Genomic DNA, 16179 nt, shown 5'->3' on the forward strand with positions numbered 1-16179 from the left:
GCAAACAAGGCAAAATAGAGAGCGTGGTGATTATGGTAAGGAGGACAGGAAGGAGCGCTAGAGGAAGTTCAAATAACATTTGAGGAAATGGATGATCATGGAGAGGATGAGGTGCTTAGTGAATGGCACTGACACAAAGAATGTAATGTCTGGCAAAATTATTCATGACCCTCGATTTTTTATTTTTTTAAATTTTTGGTGTCATATTAAAACCGTAAATGACAATATCATTATATGTGGATTTCATTTTGTGACAAACCAACACGCAGTAGGGCATGGTTGTGAACTTCAGAGAAAAAGTATGCGTGGTTTTCGGGGTTTTTTGCAAGTAAAAACCAGGAGGTAGTTTGCTTTTGTATTGTAGAGCCATCTATCACTGCAGGTATAGCTTCAAGTCTTTTGGGGTATTTCTCTGTCAGCCTTGTACGGCTAGAAACATTCCTCTTCATAAGATATTTCAACTGCAGCCACGTTGGACAAAAAGTGTCTGTGAAGAGGAATTTTGGAGTCTTGCTAAAGATTCTCAATTTTATTTAAGTCTAGATTTTGACTGGGCCATTCTACCACATGATCTCAATAACCCAAATGGCCATAAATACGGCTGTTTATGGCATACTGGAGTTCTGATTGTCAATACCAGACTACCAACTACATACTGCACACCTTTTCCTAGCCCTTCACTTTTGTGGATTACCTTGTGTTGGTCTGTTTTAAAATAAAAAGACAATAAAATACAAAGTTTGTATCAGTGTAGTAAAATGTGAAAAAGTTTAAGAGGTCTGGATTCTTCTGCAACGCAGTGTGGCTGACCTGAAATGGAAACGGCCACGTTAGAAGAAGGAGGGTTTGAAGTGTAAAGAGGGGAAAGAAAGACCCAAAGCGCTGTGGTGTTTCAGGTCAAAGAGTCTGAATATCCTCTCCTATTGTTCTTACTCTGTCTCACACCAACCTTATCTGTCTCCACAGATGCCCTCTACTTCATCCCTCTCCGCTTTGTTTGCCAGTTGACAACCTGTCTAGTTTATTTTGAGCCCATGTTAGAGCAAATGGCTTTAAAGATGCAGCCAATTGGGCTTGTTTTTTCTTTCTTTCTTTCTTTCTTTTCTCTCCACCTACCAGGCTTCACTTTGAGCTGAAGTCTGTGACATTTTGCCCTTAACATAAATTTTCCAAGTTCTTGAGCCGGTGTCAGTTCTTTGCAAACAGTGCAGCGGCATGTGAAGGATTCTGTTCAAGCTGCGCCACTCACGGCTTTTGTTACGGCCACTGATTGACAATCATTGTTGTGCGGGAACACCAAATGGGAACAAAGCAGCTGTGAACAAAGGATAAAAGTGCAATAACCGAATTTCATCATTTCCCATCTGGTCCCTCTCAGACATACCGGTCAGTAATACCAGTATTGGCACCATTTTCTAGGTCAGATTGTCCCCAACTTGCATTCTAGCCTATTTGTTGAAGGAAGAAAATAGTTTTTCTCTATGTGTGCATGTATGGGTAATTTACAACCTCTGCAAGGTGATGTAAGTAAAACTGTCTAAGGAAATTCATCAAGTGAATAGCAACCACAAATGATATCTCACTATAAACCTATGTCTTTGTGTTACTCTCTCTCAATGTTATACCTGTATCTACATAAAGTCATCCATTCAGTCACTCTTTCATTGTCTAGCCTCTTGATATGTGGCCAAGAAGAAAAAAAACAATACAAGTCCTCTTCTCCTTGCATGTGTTAATGAGCAACATGCCCTCATTTTGATAATGCACATAAGCCCATAAAATGGTACAATCTCACCCTGTTAAGGGATTTAAACTATGTCTGTAAAACAGGTTGGACCTTAGTTTATACTGGGACTGTCCTTTATGGACACCAACTGACTTCAGCTGAAAAATATCAGAGTTTAAAATGAGTATGGACAAATGACGAAAAAAATAAAAATAAATGGACCAGCGGTCTAAACAGCCTTTTGATGCAAGTATTCTTCAACCCTGTTTACTGTTAATGAGGAACAAGAGGGGAACCGAAACAGACATAAAGAGCAAATATGTTTGCTTGTTCGCCTTCAAGGAGATTAATAAGAGAACAACAGTCTGCACTTCTCTCGTTTGCACAGTTAAACACCAAATCCCGCTGATGAAGTGCTCAATTCCTCCGAAGGAGTAATGAGCGAGCCATAATAATTGGAACACTTCAGCGTCGACATCTTCCTTATACAGACGTTGCTTGTCTGCCTTGGGTAAATACCATCGTCTTCGTTTGCTACCACTATGGCAGATTTCCACGCAATTTTTGGACAAGTTGAAAAATGTTATTTCATGACCGCCCGAAACTCTGAAGAAATGGCAAGATATGAAACAATACGAGAGCAACTTAAGTTTATCCTCAGCCTTTAGGAATACATTTTATATACACCTATGCTCTGAATTGTTGATACTTTTGCAGTTTTAGATTTTAAGTGCTCTTACCATCATGTTTTTCTGACTGGAAGTGATGTAGGCTGATGGCAAGAAGGTCTTCCAACATCAATGACTTGGAGTTCATCACCAAAAATAAATTGTCAAAATATTAGTGGAAACTTGCAAAAAGCAGATATGCAATCATGTGAAAGGTTTGATTACTGTAAGGCTAATTAAGATTTTTCCATGTATTATTGTAAAGGGTTTTAAAACCTTTTGACATGCCTTTTTTAAAATATACATTATGGCAAATGACAGATCAATGCATTGTACTGAAGTTGAGTCCAGCAGAAAGAGCTGAGCTTTTCACATGTTGATGTTAAATGCATTTATTGCTGCCTGCATTCTTAATAATTCTTTGCTACAAATGAGCCAACGTTCTCCAATGAAACACTATGTTATTTCATTTTAATGTATCTCTAACATTACACAAAAAGATTTAAATGGAAAAATCTGCAAAATGTGCCAATTCTTTTGTCAGCTTAATCGGTTAATCGTCAAAGTAATCGATAGATTAATCTAACTAAAATAACTGTTAGTTGCAGATCTATTGTAATTGCACAATGTGTCACATTATCTGAATCATGCTTCAGACTGAGGTTTCATTTGCTCCATATGTCTGTGTGCAGTCCAGACATATTCCAGTGAACATAGATATACAAGTAAGACACTTTGCCATTGTGATTAATTACAGATTAGAAGCTAATGTGTTCATTAGCTTCGCCAGATAAGCTAAAAGGGAGTTTATGGAGTTTAATGAGCTGAACCTATCATCAGAATAATATCTTCCATTAGTCAAGACGGACGTACATATGTGGCATAAACATCTCACCCCTCTGAATTCCTAAATACTTTCCTCACATTTACCATCTTCTTGAATAACCCACTATATATTTCACACGGCACACTTGCACTTCATCATCCACATTATAGCACGCCTATTAGAAACGGGTTCCCAAGCAGGCCCACTCATGAGAACATTACTGACGGTCTCGTCACACTGCCTTAATTACTCTCCTGCTCACAGTCTCTTCGCTGCTTTCTCTCTCCGGATCCCTCCACCGGCACACTGGCCTCTAATTGGGGTCCTGATGTCAGCTTTGCTTATAAACACCCGCACGTCTTGTTTTCTCTGGTATTCTACCTCACTCTCAGCCTCCGTCTATCAGTCAAGACTGTTTTCCTCCCGGAACCTGCGCTCATTGGTCATGTACGCACATGCTTGGCTATCCACGGCCCTGCATGTATTCTCAGATTAGAGTCAGGAGTTCAGTCTTAATTGGTGGAGATTTGGCCCATCATCTTCCCCTCCAGACCCCTACTCTGTTTTTATTCAGCACCCCCCCACCCGACTGCCAGGATGTATTCACACCCGCTCGCCCACATGAAAATGGGTCAATCCCCGAGGACCGGCTCATGAGGAAACACACTCGTTAAGAAACTCGTCTATTTGCTACTGCATGCTGCCTTGTCTCTCTCCCGCTGTTTTTCCTCACAGTGTGAGATCATATGCACATGAAAAATAATTTTAAAAAAATCTGATTTAACTCTACACCAGCAACCTTTCTAGCATGTTTGTATCTTTTTTTAAAAGGCTTTGTGACCCTGTTCGGCTCAGTTTTAGACACTTAAACGAGTCCTTTTCAGACATGAGGGAGAAAAATTTTTACATTTAGAAGTTTTCAAAGCAACAGCCTTCCAAGCGACGACCTTATTCTCTGTTTCAGTGAAAGTCAGAAAGGACCTCTGTAGCATTGGGTATTCATTAACTGCGTAATAAATAAAGTCAGTACATTCTGATGAGGAAGCAGATGAAAACCTTGTTAGCCGTTTCTGGTTATTAAACTGTCATGTTTCATCTGGAGATCGGCTGCTATGAACAAAGTTTCTTATTCTTTTTTTTTTTAAACAGAGATGCACCAGTCAGAGCTTTGTGGCCAATTTCTGTTCTGATTTTTTTTTCTGAAGCTTTGATCTGCCAATCCTAATTTTAGCTGTCCCATTTAATGGTCTTTAAAATATGTTTTTTTCAAGCTTTCAGCAGTTGTTAGTTATTTATATGAGAAGAGGCAATGGCATAGTGCATATTAGAGAGCAGTCCCTTAAAAATAAATGGTTTTACCAAATTTAGTCAGCTGTTTAGTGTTGCAAATTGGTGGAAATCTTACCACCGACGTGTCTATGGGATTTCAAGCTGGGGAATTTTAGAAATATTCCAAGTTGGAAAATTTCTGTCACAGTTATGGGAAATGAAAGATTTTTGGAGAATTAACTCCAAATGTGAAGTAATTTAAACAAATTATCCAGACCTAAATATCAACATTGATTTGTCGTAGGCGGACATCAATGTGATATTTGTAAGTTAGACATTCATACCATGCATTAAGTATATCAACACAATGTTGTATTTTTTTTAAACCCCAAAGATTTTATCTGCTGAAACTGGCTTTTCAGGATTTAAACATCTAGACAATTTCTGAATATTACAGTGTCTATAAAAAGTATTCAGTCCCTTGGATGTTTTACTGCTTTTACAAATCAATCAAGAAATATGGCTTTTTAGCCAGAAACAAATAAAAAAAAATCCCTTTAGTGTTAAAGTGAAAACTGATTTATACAAAAGATGACAAATAAAAATATGCAAGATAAAATAAGTGCATAAACATTGACCACTAGTTGGAAAATACTTGGTGAGGCCTGAGGTTTATGACATTGATCAAAATAAAAATTTTAATAATAAGTTTTTGTGCAAGGGATGCAGGTGGCACTCAAAAGGAAAGGAATAGAAGTTTTATTTTCTTCTACGGTACCTAATGTTGCCAGAAAAATCAAAAAACGTATCGTTCACTGCCACATGCATACATGGGAATATATTGTTCAGCCTTTAATAACAACTACAGCTGCGCATGTTTTCCACGTCTGCCTTTGGAAATTTCTCAATATGACAGGTAGTCGTAAAGTTGTAGCTAATTTGTGTAAACTCAGCCAAGTCTGACCTGCTAGCATTTCAGTGTTGGCGTGTTACTGTAAGTCATTTGAGGGGTGATAATAGAACACCAACATGTTCCTCTGCCAGATTAATGGAGAGCGGTGCCTGTGTGAAAAGGACCTTTTCTTCTCTGTGTGTTAGGTTGGGGAACTTTTACGTAGCAGCATATCAAGATACAGTTGTTTTAGCATCGTCTTGCCGCTGAGATATATGCGTGTGTATACATTTCTCTCAAAACCACGCAGGAATGATTTATTGCTTCGGCCGCCTCTGTATTTTGTGATACATTGCTCTTTCATTTGTTTAATTACTCTGCTCTAATGGGTTCATTTTCCCTCGCCTATCTTCTCTTACCTCCACTGATGTGCTGCATGTGCCCATAATTCATTTCGGCTCTGACGTCTTTCCATTGTTGTGACTGCTGATTTCCTCTCTGTTGTTCCCTTTAAAAAAATTAAAAATAAGAGGTGCAAATGTTGCATGCTCCACAGGGACACACACTTGCTCTTTTAGCCTGTCAGTGAAAACTGGTTTCGGAGAAGGATTTCTCAAACGCAGCCTCTCGGTAGCCCAGCAGCTCAAACCATTAGTCAGCCCCTGAAAAGTAAAAACCTTTCTGCTGCTGTATGGATGCACCTCCTTACTTGTAAGCTGAAGCAGGTGTTGTATTGAATGCGACATAAGTTGTGCTTGATGGCAGCGAATGCTTGAGGCAATGTGCAGGAAATGGGGAGAATACAGAGCCACGGTGGGTGATGGGGGGAAGAGGATGAGGAGTGGATGGAGAGATGTCGAAGGATTGGAGAGAAGATGAAAAGGCAGCATTGAAACCCCAATGATGCTCTACCCCCTCCTCCCCCCTCACATCTCTTCCTCCATGACTCATCAATCATCAGTGACACATTAGACCTGCTGGGTGATAAGGACTCTCACTCCTAGGAGATGATAGGCTTTTTTCTCCATCTTGCACATAACCTGAGGTTGGACAAATGACAGGTTCCAGCACTAAAACTGCCAAGTGTCACCAGCTTCATTGAATTGGAAGAATGCCTCGCAAAGTTTACTGACTGCCATGTTCTGCTTATGGTAATCAGATGCATATAATCTACCTCAGGTTACCTTTATTTGCCATTCATTTACATTGTAGGGCTTGCGTGGAGGGTCTTGAAAAACGACTTATGCCCCTTGAACTTGTTTTTTTGTGTGTTTTATTATTATCTTCCAACCATCTTCTACTCTATATATGGCTACAAATCTTTTATTACCAGGTTGGCATCTGGAGACTAAATTTCTACCCATTAATCTCTACAAAGCAAGTAAAGATCAGTCAGATTAGATGGAGACCTGAACTCGCATAATTTCCCTCATTATTTCAAAATTATGCACTGCTTTTTGTTGGTGTATGACATAAAACCCAAGTAAAACATACATTTGTGGTCGTAACATTGCGAAATGTGGGGTATGAATACACTGGCATGACACTGCACTGTGGCAGTAGATGGTGTATTTTCAGTTTTTGTTGCTCTATTTTATTTGTCCTTGTCGTTAGGTTCTGACAGAAAAAGGTCTAAGGCACCCTTGAAAAAGGACGACAGATGAAATGCATCGTCTTTGTTCTCTTTTTTTTGTTATTTACGGAAACGCAGCTCAAATAGGGTGAAAATGTGAAAGTGGATCATTGCCACACTCGACAGCTACTGTTGGCATAATGGCGAGCAAGTGAACCAACAGCTTTTAAGTGCCTCCTGTCAAAAAGCACTCCATAGATCCGTGACGCACTTTGAAAATGCGGGCCAAACTTGCATAACCCACATAAACAAACTATCAGTTGCATTTCTAAGGCGCATTTAATGTGGACAGGGTTGTATATGGCCATTAAGAGAAGATAAACGCTGATGATGGGTCCCTGCACAGACCAAAGCAGGAAATCAATTCACTGTATGGCCAGGAAGCGTTGTATTTTTTGCTCAGTTCGCATAAAAAAATCTGCTGACTGAACGTTCCAATGGCACCGTAACGAACAGCACTGCGGTCCGGAAAAGCAATGATGAGGTGGGGATGTGTGTGGGAGGAGGGGGCACAGCAGGGTTGGGTTGGGGGGGTGATTCCTGGCTAGGTTTCCAATGATCCACCTCTCGTCACGTTTGGCTTGCTGGAGGCCCAATCCTGTGAAGTGCTGCTTGTTGCACTGGGGACAAGGCAAGCCGCTTTCTCTCCCCACCTCCACCAGTCTGCCCTGTCTTTAGACCTCCACAGCCAGTGGCTGAGTGGAAAATCTCTACCTATGCACCATCTTTTGTTTCCATGACGATGCTCTGCCGACAGTCTGCACTGGGTTCCCCTCAGGGTGGATTTGAGGGAGGGAGGCTTCACCCCTGATTCTTTTGAAACCGCTACAAGCTAAACAAGTTCTAAATATAATAAAACAAACTTTATGATTTCTTCTTTATACTTGCATAGATATATTTATCAGTTTTAAACAAGCTTCAATCCAACAGACTGATGTGCCCAGCTGATGTGAGCTTGTTGCTTATCCATTCAGCTACAACAACTGTTGCTTGGGAAACGGTCTGCGCGTCGCCACAGCCACCAGGTACTGTCGCCACGGTGACAGATGGGCTCGCCTGTTGGAGGCCATCACTCTGAGGCGAGATCTACCGCTGCGTACCTGCACACACGCGCACAGCGGATAATCTGCTTAGTAATGTCTTCCGTTTAGTGACTGCTGCGATGCCAGGTTGGTGCAACAGTTCCTATCTGCCGACTGGAACCGTACAGCACCTTTTGTTAGAGTTTACCCGGTTCAGCAGAGCAAAGCTAATCCAAACCAGAGGAATTTTTTTTATTATTATTTCTCTCAAATGGCACAGAGCAATTTTTGTCAAACTACAAGGAATTATTTGAACATAGAGTATAATTAATTCAAAATGTTATTTTTGGAGATGCAACAATCAAGGTTTTGTGACAGATTTATGATCTCCAGATTTTCTTAATGCAGTTCTGCACTCAGAACATTTTTTTTTTTTTTTACATTTTCTGCCTTGGGTGGATATTCATTATTTATGTTAAGAGTGGAGGTGACGTCACACTGTGTGAGAGCGAGCAGTCGCCTGTTCAAAACTATGACAATAGGAATAAGAGTTGAATTTTTATACTATTTATATCATCCTCCATTATCGGTTGTTGGGGTTAGTATTACTGTAACAGTTTGTTGTATTCCCACTGAATTATTGAGATTTTCAAATCAGTCATGTTAAATCAAATAATAAAGCAGAGCAGATTTGCTGTACTCCATTCAGCCTTCCTATTGTCTGCTGAAATTGTTGCTCTCTCCCACACTGCGGCAATCTGAGTGAACCTCAGGCATGTCTCAATGTTTTGTAGAAAATATAGTTTGCTTTTAAAGATCTTCTTGCATCTCTGAGAAAAGCTTTCTTGGAGTATTCTTAGTTTAGTAACAGCTTTGACACTGTTGAAGTCTAAAGATGAAAATAAGCCTCTTGGCAGCTCCAGTTAATTTTATTTTTTTTTTACCCTAAAGGATTTAGCTGAGCACTATCTCACAGGCAGCCAAAGCGCTGTCCAGTTCGCCCACCTGTCTAAAACCTCTCTTTCCTTCCTCTTGTGTGTAATTGGGTACGGAGGTTGGCCCAAACATCCACAATGCCTTTGATATGAGGGCTTCAAACGCATTCTGCTGCTACGCCTACAGACACACAAAAGCCAGCAGATCCGCCTCTGCCTGCAAATGTAATGCTGACCTTTGTACCATTCACCTTTTGTTATTTCTGCCGTGATTTATGAGTCCATCTTTCAATTTTAAGACCAAATGTTAAGGCTGGGAAAAGGGCTTACATGATGGTTTTTGTCTTTCACTTGATTTGAAAAGCTCATAACTAGTTGGAATCGTTAATTATTTTCAGAATTATAACATCTCTGTTACACGTTACAACTTGCTATTTTTTCTGGATCAGGCAGCATCACATTGTCTGCAATCGATTGATGAGGCAATATCAAATTCTGTCGTAACATGCTGACCAGAGACGCACTGATTAAACGGAGACGGGGCTTGACCAGTTTTTCCGTAATCAGTTCTGAAAGCCCAGAAAAAAACCCCTTCTATTTTTTTGTTCAGTCATTCCCGTCTCAAAACTAAAAAGTATCGTCGTCTTTTAATTATAAACGCATAAACCAAAAGTGTCAAGTTTTGATGTGCTTTTTAAAGATTTAGTCAAGATTAGACAAATGATAGGGCTCCACAAGGAAACCTGCTGCACATTTTTCTATTTTGTTACATTTATTTGGTAAAAATATTCAAGACAGACCTCAATGACTATATCAGCTGGTATTTACAATACAAAAATATTATTTTACTTGTATGCAGACAAAATTGCTAACTATACGAGATGCACCAGTTCTTCAGAAATATTTCGTTGGAAGCAAACCTGATACCTGCATCAAAGAACCCTAGGTCTACCCCTGGTCTCTTTCATTTGCATTCTTATTAAAAAATAATTAGAAATTGTAAAGGAAAACATGATATTGTCTAGGAATAGCCTGATCTCTACTTATTATTACAACAGATGACCAATAAATCTGCCAGAGATCAGAATTGGCCAATTATCCCCTCCAATTGGCTCCGATCAGTGCACAAAAATAATCGGATAATCATTTATTGTATTTATTGCATCAACACTAAAACTCCCACCATTTTCATTCCATAAGCACATTAGCAAGGGCAGTGAGTGTATGTATATATATATATATATATATAAATTAATATAATAATATAAATGTAATAAAACAATCCCAGAATCATCACATCAAATTCTAAAGAAAACTATAGGAAAAGTCAAATATGTGCATCTCTAATGTTGACTGACAGCATCCTTTCCCCAGAGCAACAAGCCAGTTTTGGATTGACAGCATGATCATGATTTGTATTAAATTGTCTCAAATCCCAAATAAATTACTCTGAACAGTCGGGGAAAGAGGAAGAGCAGGTGGGAGAAAAATGGAGGGGAAAATTGAAGTATGGAGGGCTGGGAAGAAAACTGCTCCAGACGTAACGCAGTCAGAGGTGTCAGCTGTGAATGAACCCAGATGTCTGAGAGATAAAGCAGAGAGGAGCCTGTGTGCACCCATGTCTGAGCAAGATCCTGTCCCCTCAGATTCCCTGAAGGATTCACACAATAGTGGCCCCATTTCCGTGGAAGAAATCGACTCGTGCTCGTTTTAAAACATTGCGCGAGGCTGTTTGTTTGTTACAGGTGTCCACCTATTGTTCAGATAAAAAAGAAAGAATAATCTTTGTCCCGTGCGCTGTGTATGAACGAAGTAGAGAGGAATCAGCGGAGGTGGAGAGGTCAGTCGTATTTCAGCAACAAATTTCCCTCAGTGGATGCGGGCCCCGCACTCGCATTCCAGCAACGTGTCAGTCTTATTTTCCGAGCTCGCCTGTCTGTGATAATGATATTTCTGCTATGATTCCTTTCTGTTTACTGCTCGCTCACGCAGAAACACGTCTGTCATACCTCAAGCACACTTTGATTTGTGTCAGGACTGCTGCATGCAGCCATCTGATGCTAGAATCCTTGTGTGTGTGTGCGCGCTCGCGAGCGTGCAGCTGAATAGATGTTTACCAGCGCGCGAGGGAGGGAAGGAGGCAGGCTGAGATGGAGCGTAGAGAGGAAGAGGGAGGGAGGGAGAGAGGGCGATGATGCTGAGGGAAAAAACGGGAGGGAGGACAGTGAACGGCGAGGTGAGAGAGAGGGAGGACGGGTGGGGAGGAAAAAAAAAAAAAGAAAAGCCAGCAGGGAAAGGGAGAGACCTGGAGGACGCGCCAACTGCCTATAGATGCTGGAGCCTTCGACAGCGGAGCGCGGCGCTCAGCGGACACAGGAAGATGGTCTCAGTAAGAGGGGAACTGACGGTTGCCTATAATTTAATGTTCAGTATCTTGGACTCCTTCTCCATGGGTAATGCCTACGGCCAGGAACTCCCGAACAAAGCTCGCTTTTCTCTTCTTTTACTCCTCTCTCTTTATTCCTCGGCTTAATTGCTCACCCAACGTTCTTTTCTCCGCTCTTAGCTCACACTTCTTCTTTTTTTCTTCCTCGAACACGTACACACACAAGCTTTCTCTCTTTCTCTATCTCTCTCTTTTTCTCTCTCTCGTGCGCGTAGCCGGGGTCTAGCGAGCGCCGGGCTGGATAAACCCTGGGGGCCGGCCCCGCTGTTTCGCTGCACCAGTCAAGCCAAATGCTGGACGCGGCGGTGATGCAGATAGATCGCGCTGCCTAGACCCCCCTCCCGTCATCCGCCTCCCTCCCCTCCTCGAACGCCAGCCGCGGATGGGCAAGCAAAGGCACCCAGCAGGGAAAGAGATGAGCTGAGATAAAGGGGGTTGAGGGCTAGATGTGCATTGCTTTGACATTGTTTGGGAGTCTGCGTTGTGAAATGATTTTTTTTTCCTTTTTTTTCCCCCTCCCTCTTCTTTTACTTTTTGTCTGAACATGGACTACAAACTCCATTGGTAACCATCTCCCTTTGTCTTTTTCTCTTCTCTGTCTGGCTTCACAGGAGTGGCACCTGCGAAGAAGAGCCCCAAACTGGTAAGTGATGGCATTTCCACTAATTTTCCACCATCTACCTCTGTCCTCAATGTGCGGCTACCTGATCCCAGCCTCCCACACCCCCATTCTGTGTGCTTGAACTTGTGCTGATGTTCTTGCTCTGTTTGTAGACATGGGGGTGCTATGTTTTTGCGGGGGTGGATCCCTATGGCTTTACATGAGCCTCCCGCCCTCTCAAATCCTCCCTCCTCTTCCAGCGGAGGTTGGGACCAGGGGCTTTGATGCGCCGCGTGAACTGGGTTGCTAACATGCTGATTATGGCATCATGCTGGGTGCTAAGTTTGTAGCGCGAGAGCAGAATGTGTGATCAGGACTGAGAGACCCCAGAAACCTTGTCTGACTGAATGCATGTTTATTTATTTATTTTTGTTTGTTTTGCAGGATTATTATGACCTGTCTCCTCCGTACAGAGATTACGCTAGGATGGTATGTGATGTCATTTAGAAGGGGCTGAACGTTTTTTGGGGAATAAGGTGTTGGTGCTGGGTACATCATGGTGGTGGTTGTCTTGTTGAAGAAAATAGTTTGGGAAAAGGCATGCCACATTAATGTCATGTTTAAATGCAACACATACTCTTAGTGTACAGAATATACCTTTTTGTCATTCTGGTTTTCATAGAGTTATACAAGTAGAAAGAAGAAAGAAGACATTAGCTGGTTAGTCAGGCTGTCTGCTCAGGTAGAACCGGAAGTCAGCTGGTTTACAGACAGACCAGTTTCAGTTAAAAAAAAACCTCATTCACTTTAATTTACCCTCTTATGCAGCAATTTTGTGTTTGAGACCTCTTCTTTTTTAACAAAAGTAGTTCTTTCTTCAAATACCTATGCCATGTCTAAAATGGATTGAGAAAATGCATTTTTGATTATGATTACATGAAAACAAAACACATAATGTTCATCTATTGTTTGCTTATTCACTTAGGATCTGGATTAATTTACCACTTAAACAAGTCCTACCCCTTGTTTTGTGTGCCCTCCATTTAGTACATTACTTAATTCAATCATCTAAATATTTTTATTACATACTGTTTGCATTTATTTTATTTCTGAGCCCATTTTAGACCTGTTGACATTAATGAAATACGTGAGATTATTGATCAAAGTGGGTGCCATAATGCCCCTTGATGGCTGTATGTTAATATGTGGTTGACATGAAAATATCCTCATTAGATAGCACTATTTTCTCCCCTATAAAGTTGGGTATGAAATGACTAAAGCTGCAAAGACAGCGAAGACATTACAGGATCAGCACCCTTTTAAACTACATACTTTTTTTGAGAAAAATGCTCGCTACATTCCTTTATTGGTTGTAGTTCAGGTTGGGAAATGTGAATGTTGTGTCGTGATTAAATTGCAAGGCTGATGATTTTGGGAAGAAAACATCCATGCTGACGACATTTATCGCCATACATTCAGCCTTCATCAATCAAAGAAAAGAAGTTCCTAAACCTGGAATCTTTTGCAAAGACACAGCTAACATCATTTATTGCGTTCAAATGTTAAGTAATTTATTAACCCTCCTGAGGTCTTAGCACAACTCTCAGGAGGAGTGTGGAAAATGTCACAGTCAGAGAGCGGGGAAGTGATAGAGGTTGTCCTGTCAGACCATCAGTTCCCGAAACTATACAATAAAACCTCTTTGTGAAAGTGCATGCGGGTCAATGCAAACCCGCCAGACCACACATAGTGTAAAAAGCTTGTGGCGTCCCAATGACTCCAGGTTTTAACCCTCCTGCGGTCTTAAAGACGGGGTCTTGCAGGTCTCACAAGTTTTTTTCTCTGTGCACAGTCTGATGAGGTTGCACAGACCCCATGTGTGCTTTACAAGGGTTTTCTTTGTGTGTGTGGTTCCCGGAACTGACAGTCTGACGCGACAACGCTCCCAAGTTCCCGCTGTCCAACCATGACATTTGCTGTGCTCCTCGGCAAATGTGTTGCGCTAAGACCACAGGGCGATTAAGATAAGCAAAATTAATTTTTTAATCATGTTGGTCTTCAAACTTAAACAATGTTAAACATTCTTTAAAAGTTCTTAAAAAGCCTTAAATGTAACTTTTTGGAAAAAAAAAAAAAATCCATATTTCCTAACAGCCAAACATAGGTTTTTATTAAGCAATGGAAAAGTATAAGAGCCTTCTGTCGGCCGGCTGACCAGCAGTAGTAAGAGGTGCTTGGCGATGTCGACATTCCTTGATACCTGGCCAATTCCTACGGTACACACTAGGATCCAGTATTTGATGGAGCCAATCTCTGTTTCTTAGGCAGAAACCGAGATTTGTTTTCTGTCTTTTGTCTTCTGTCTTTCTGATTTTGTTTCTCTTTTAAAAGTTGCTGGAGCTGGACAAACCAATGCATTAGAGCGGTCTCGGTACATTAAGGGAGAACTCTGTGGCTGTGGAAGGTCAAAGCTAACAGATCCATCAAGGGCAAGAGATTTGTTTTCATTTGTAAAGGCAGGCGAGTTTTGACTTCAGGTGCGTCAAATACTGGTTCCTCGCTGGCTAAAGCAGGTTCCATTTATTTGGAAAGATAAAAGTGAAGAGAATATAATTTTGTGAACTGATGAACGCATCAGAACTCAAAGTTTGTTGGCAGCCCCAGACAATGGCATTCTCATTAACTGACTCTATTGATTTTCAAGTTTATCATTGAACCCGTCGAGCTTCCGCTCCGATCACAAAGTGCAAGTTGCAGCTCCCACTTAGTATTTTCAAGAGAATCAAGCTTCTTTTATGTTTAACTAACATGATGAATATAAACATGAATTGCAGAGGTGTGGGAGGCAGATTCAGTGAGTAATGAGTCAGAATTTATTGAAGACATGGCTGCACTTTGAAGGCCAAACACTTTGATAGTTGAGAACTGACGAGCCCCCTCGCCCCCGCCCCCTCCTCGCTGTATTTTTGTCCACCGTATCCAAAGTAATATGCCGTCACGTGATGTGAGGAGTCTTAACTGCTGTCGTTTTTTCTCCTGCTGCCTCTTTCCCTGGTGCCCCGACTGTAACTCTTTCATTTAGCTGCTTTCTGTTTGAAATCCTCACAGCAGGGTGAATTCTGCACGCTAAGGATAAAGATGAGACTGTAAAAAAATAAAAATAAAAATACATACTCTGTACAGGCTGTCAGCTTGCACTTGAGCTCAGAAGTGTATGTGCTTTATTCCGATACCTCAAATCCTTGGGCAAGTGTTTAAGCACCCATGTAATTGCGAGGCCGGGTGCAATTTATGACTTCACCAGTAAAAATTGTCTTTATTTCAAACCCAAAAGTGCTTTATTCACTGTGGTTTCTCTTCTCCATATGCAGCAGGGAATGCAGCTCTTTGTTAAAACTCCCCCCTCTGCCAGACAAAAGGAATAGGCAATGTGGCCCTTCTAAATTGATCCACTGTGTTTTTATCTCAGCCGAATGACTTAATCATGAGAAACCACACAGATTTTTTTTTTTTCTCAGTACTCATGCAAGATAACGGAATTTCTCTGAATAAAGCAGCTTGATTATTCTGTTAGCTGATTAAGGTAGAAACACAGAGCGTGCTTCCTTTTACCCCGAGGAGAAGCAATTGTTGGTCTTTTTGCTGCTATAATATGAAACTCTTTTGTATTTGTATCTTCATCATCTCCTCTCACCAGCCGCAGCTCTGATGGCTCTCTTATCAGCGGCAGAGAATGCAATAACCCTTATACGTCAACTCTGAGTTTAATCTTCCATGCTCCATTAAAGCCTATTTTAAAGAGTCAAATTATATTGATCTACTTCCCCTACAGCAATTGTCAAGGAAGGACAGTCAGAGCAGTTCCCAGCATAGTGTTTCCAGCCACCGGAGCACCCACACGGACTCGCCCGTGCACTCTTCTCTGGCAGCCCCCCTCAGCGAGAGCAGCACTCCCCCGGCCCCCTCGCAGCCCTTGCCTGGCCTGCCTTCCCAGGACTCCCAAGGAGACGGGACCACCCACAGAAAACCCGATCCCTTTAAGATCTGGGCCCAGTCCAGGAGCATGTATGAAAGTAGGCGTAAGTATATGAATTTTTGGTGGCGGTTGGATGAGGGCTGCATGGGGCGGTGGGGTGTGCACCCCTGGTGAATTTCCAATGG

The 16179-nt window shown here is 41.5% G+C and overlaps 1 protein-coding gene across 12 annotated transcripts in view; it reads left to right on the forward strand.

The window, feature by feature from the left end:
- The window catches only part of magi1b (membrane associated guanylate kinase, WW and PDZ domain containing 1b), a 146918-nt gene that overhangs the window by 103902 nt on the left and 26837 nt on the right, over nt 1-16179 (forward strand). For 6 of the 12 annotated variants that reach the window (XM_032550576.1, XM_032550578.1, XM_032550569.1 and 3 more), the window contains 3 exons: nt 12029-12060; nt 12463-12507; nt 15851-16097. In XM_032550576.1, the coding sequence (XP_032406467.1) occupies nt 12029-12060; nt 12463-12507; nt 15851-16097 (324 nt within the window). Of the gene's footprint in view, nt 1-11150; nt 11425-12028; nt 12061-12462; nt 12508-15850; nt 16098-16179 lie in introns of those variants that run through there. The other 6 variants (XM_032550580.1, XM_032550581.1, XM_032550573.1 and 3 more) reach the window with 3 other exon arrangements.

Source organism: Xiphophorus hellerii, chromosome 20 (genome assembly GCF_003331165.1).
Source record: "Xiphophorus hellerii strain 12219 chromosome 20, Xiphophorus_hellerii-4.1, whole genome shotgun sequence".
NCBI lineage: Eukaryota > Metazoa > Chordata > Actinopteri > Cyprinodontiformes > Poeciliidae > Xiphophorus > Xiphophorus hellerii.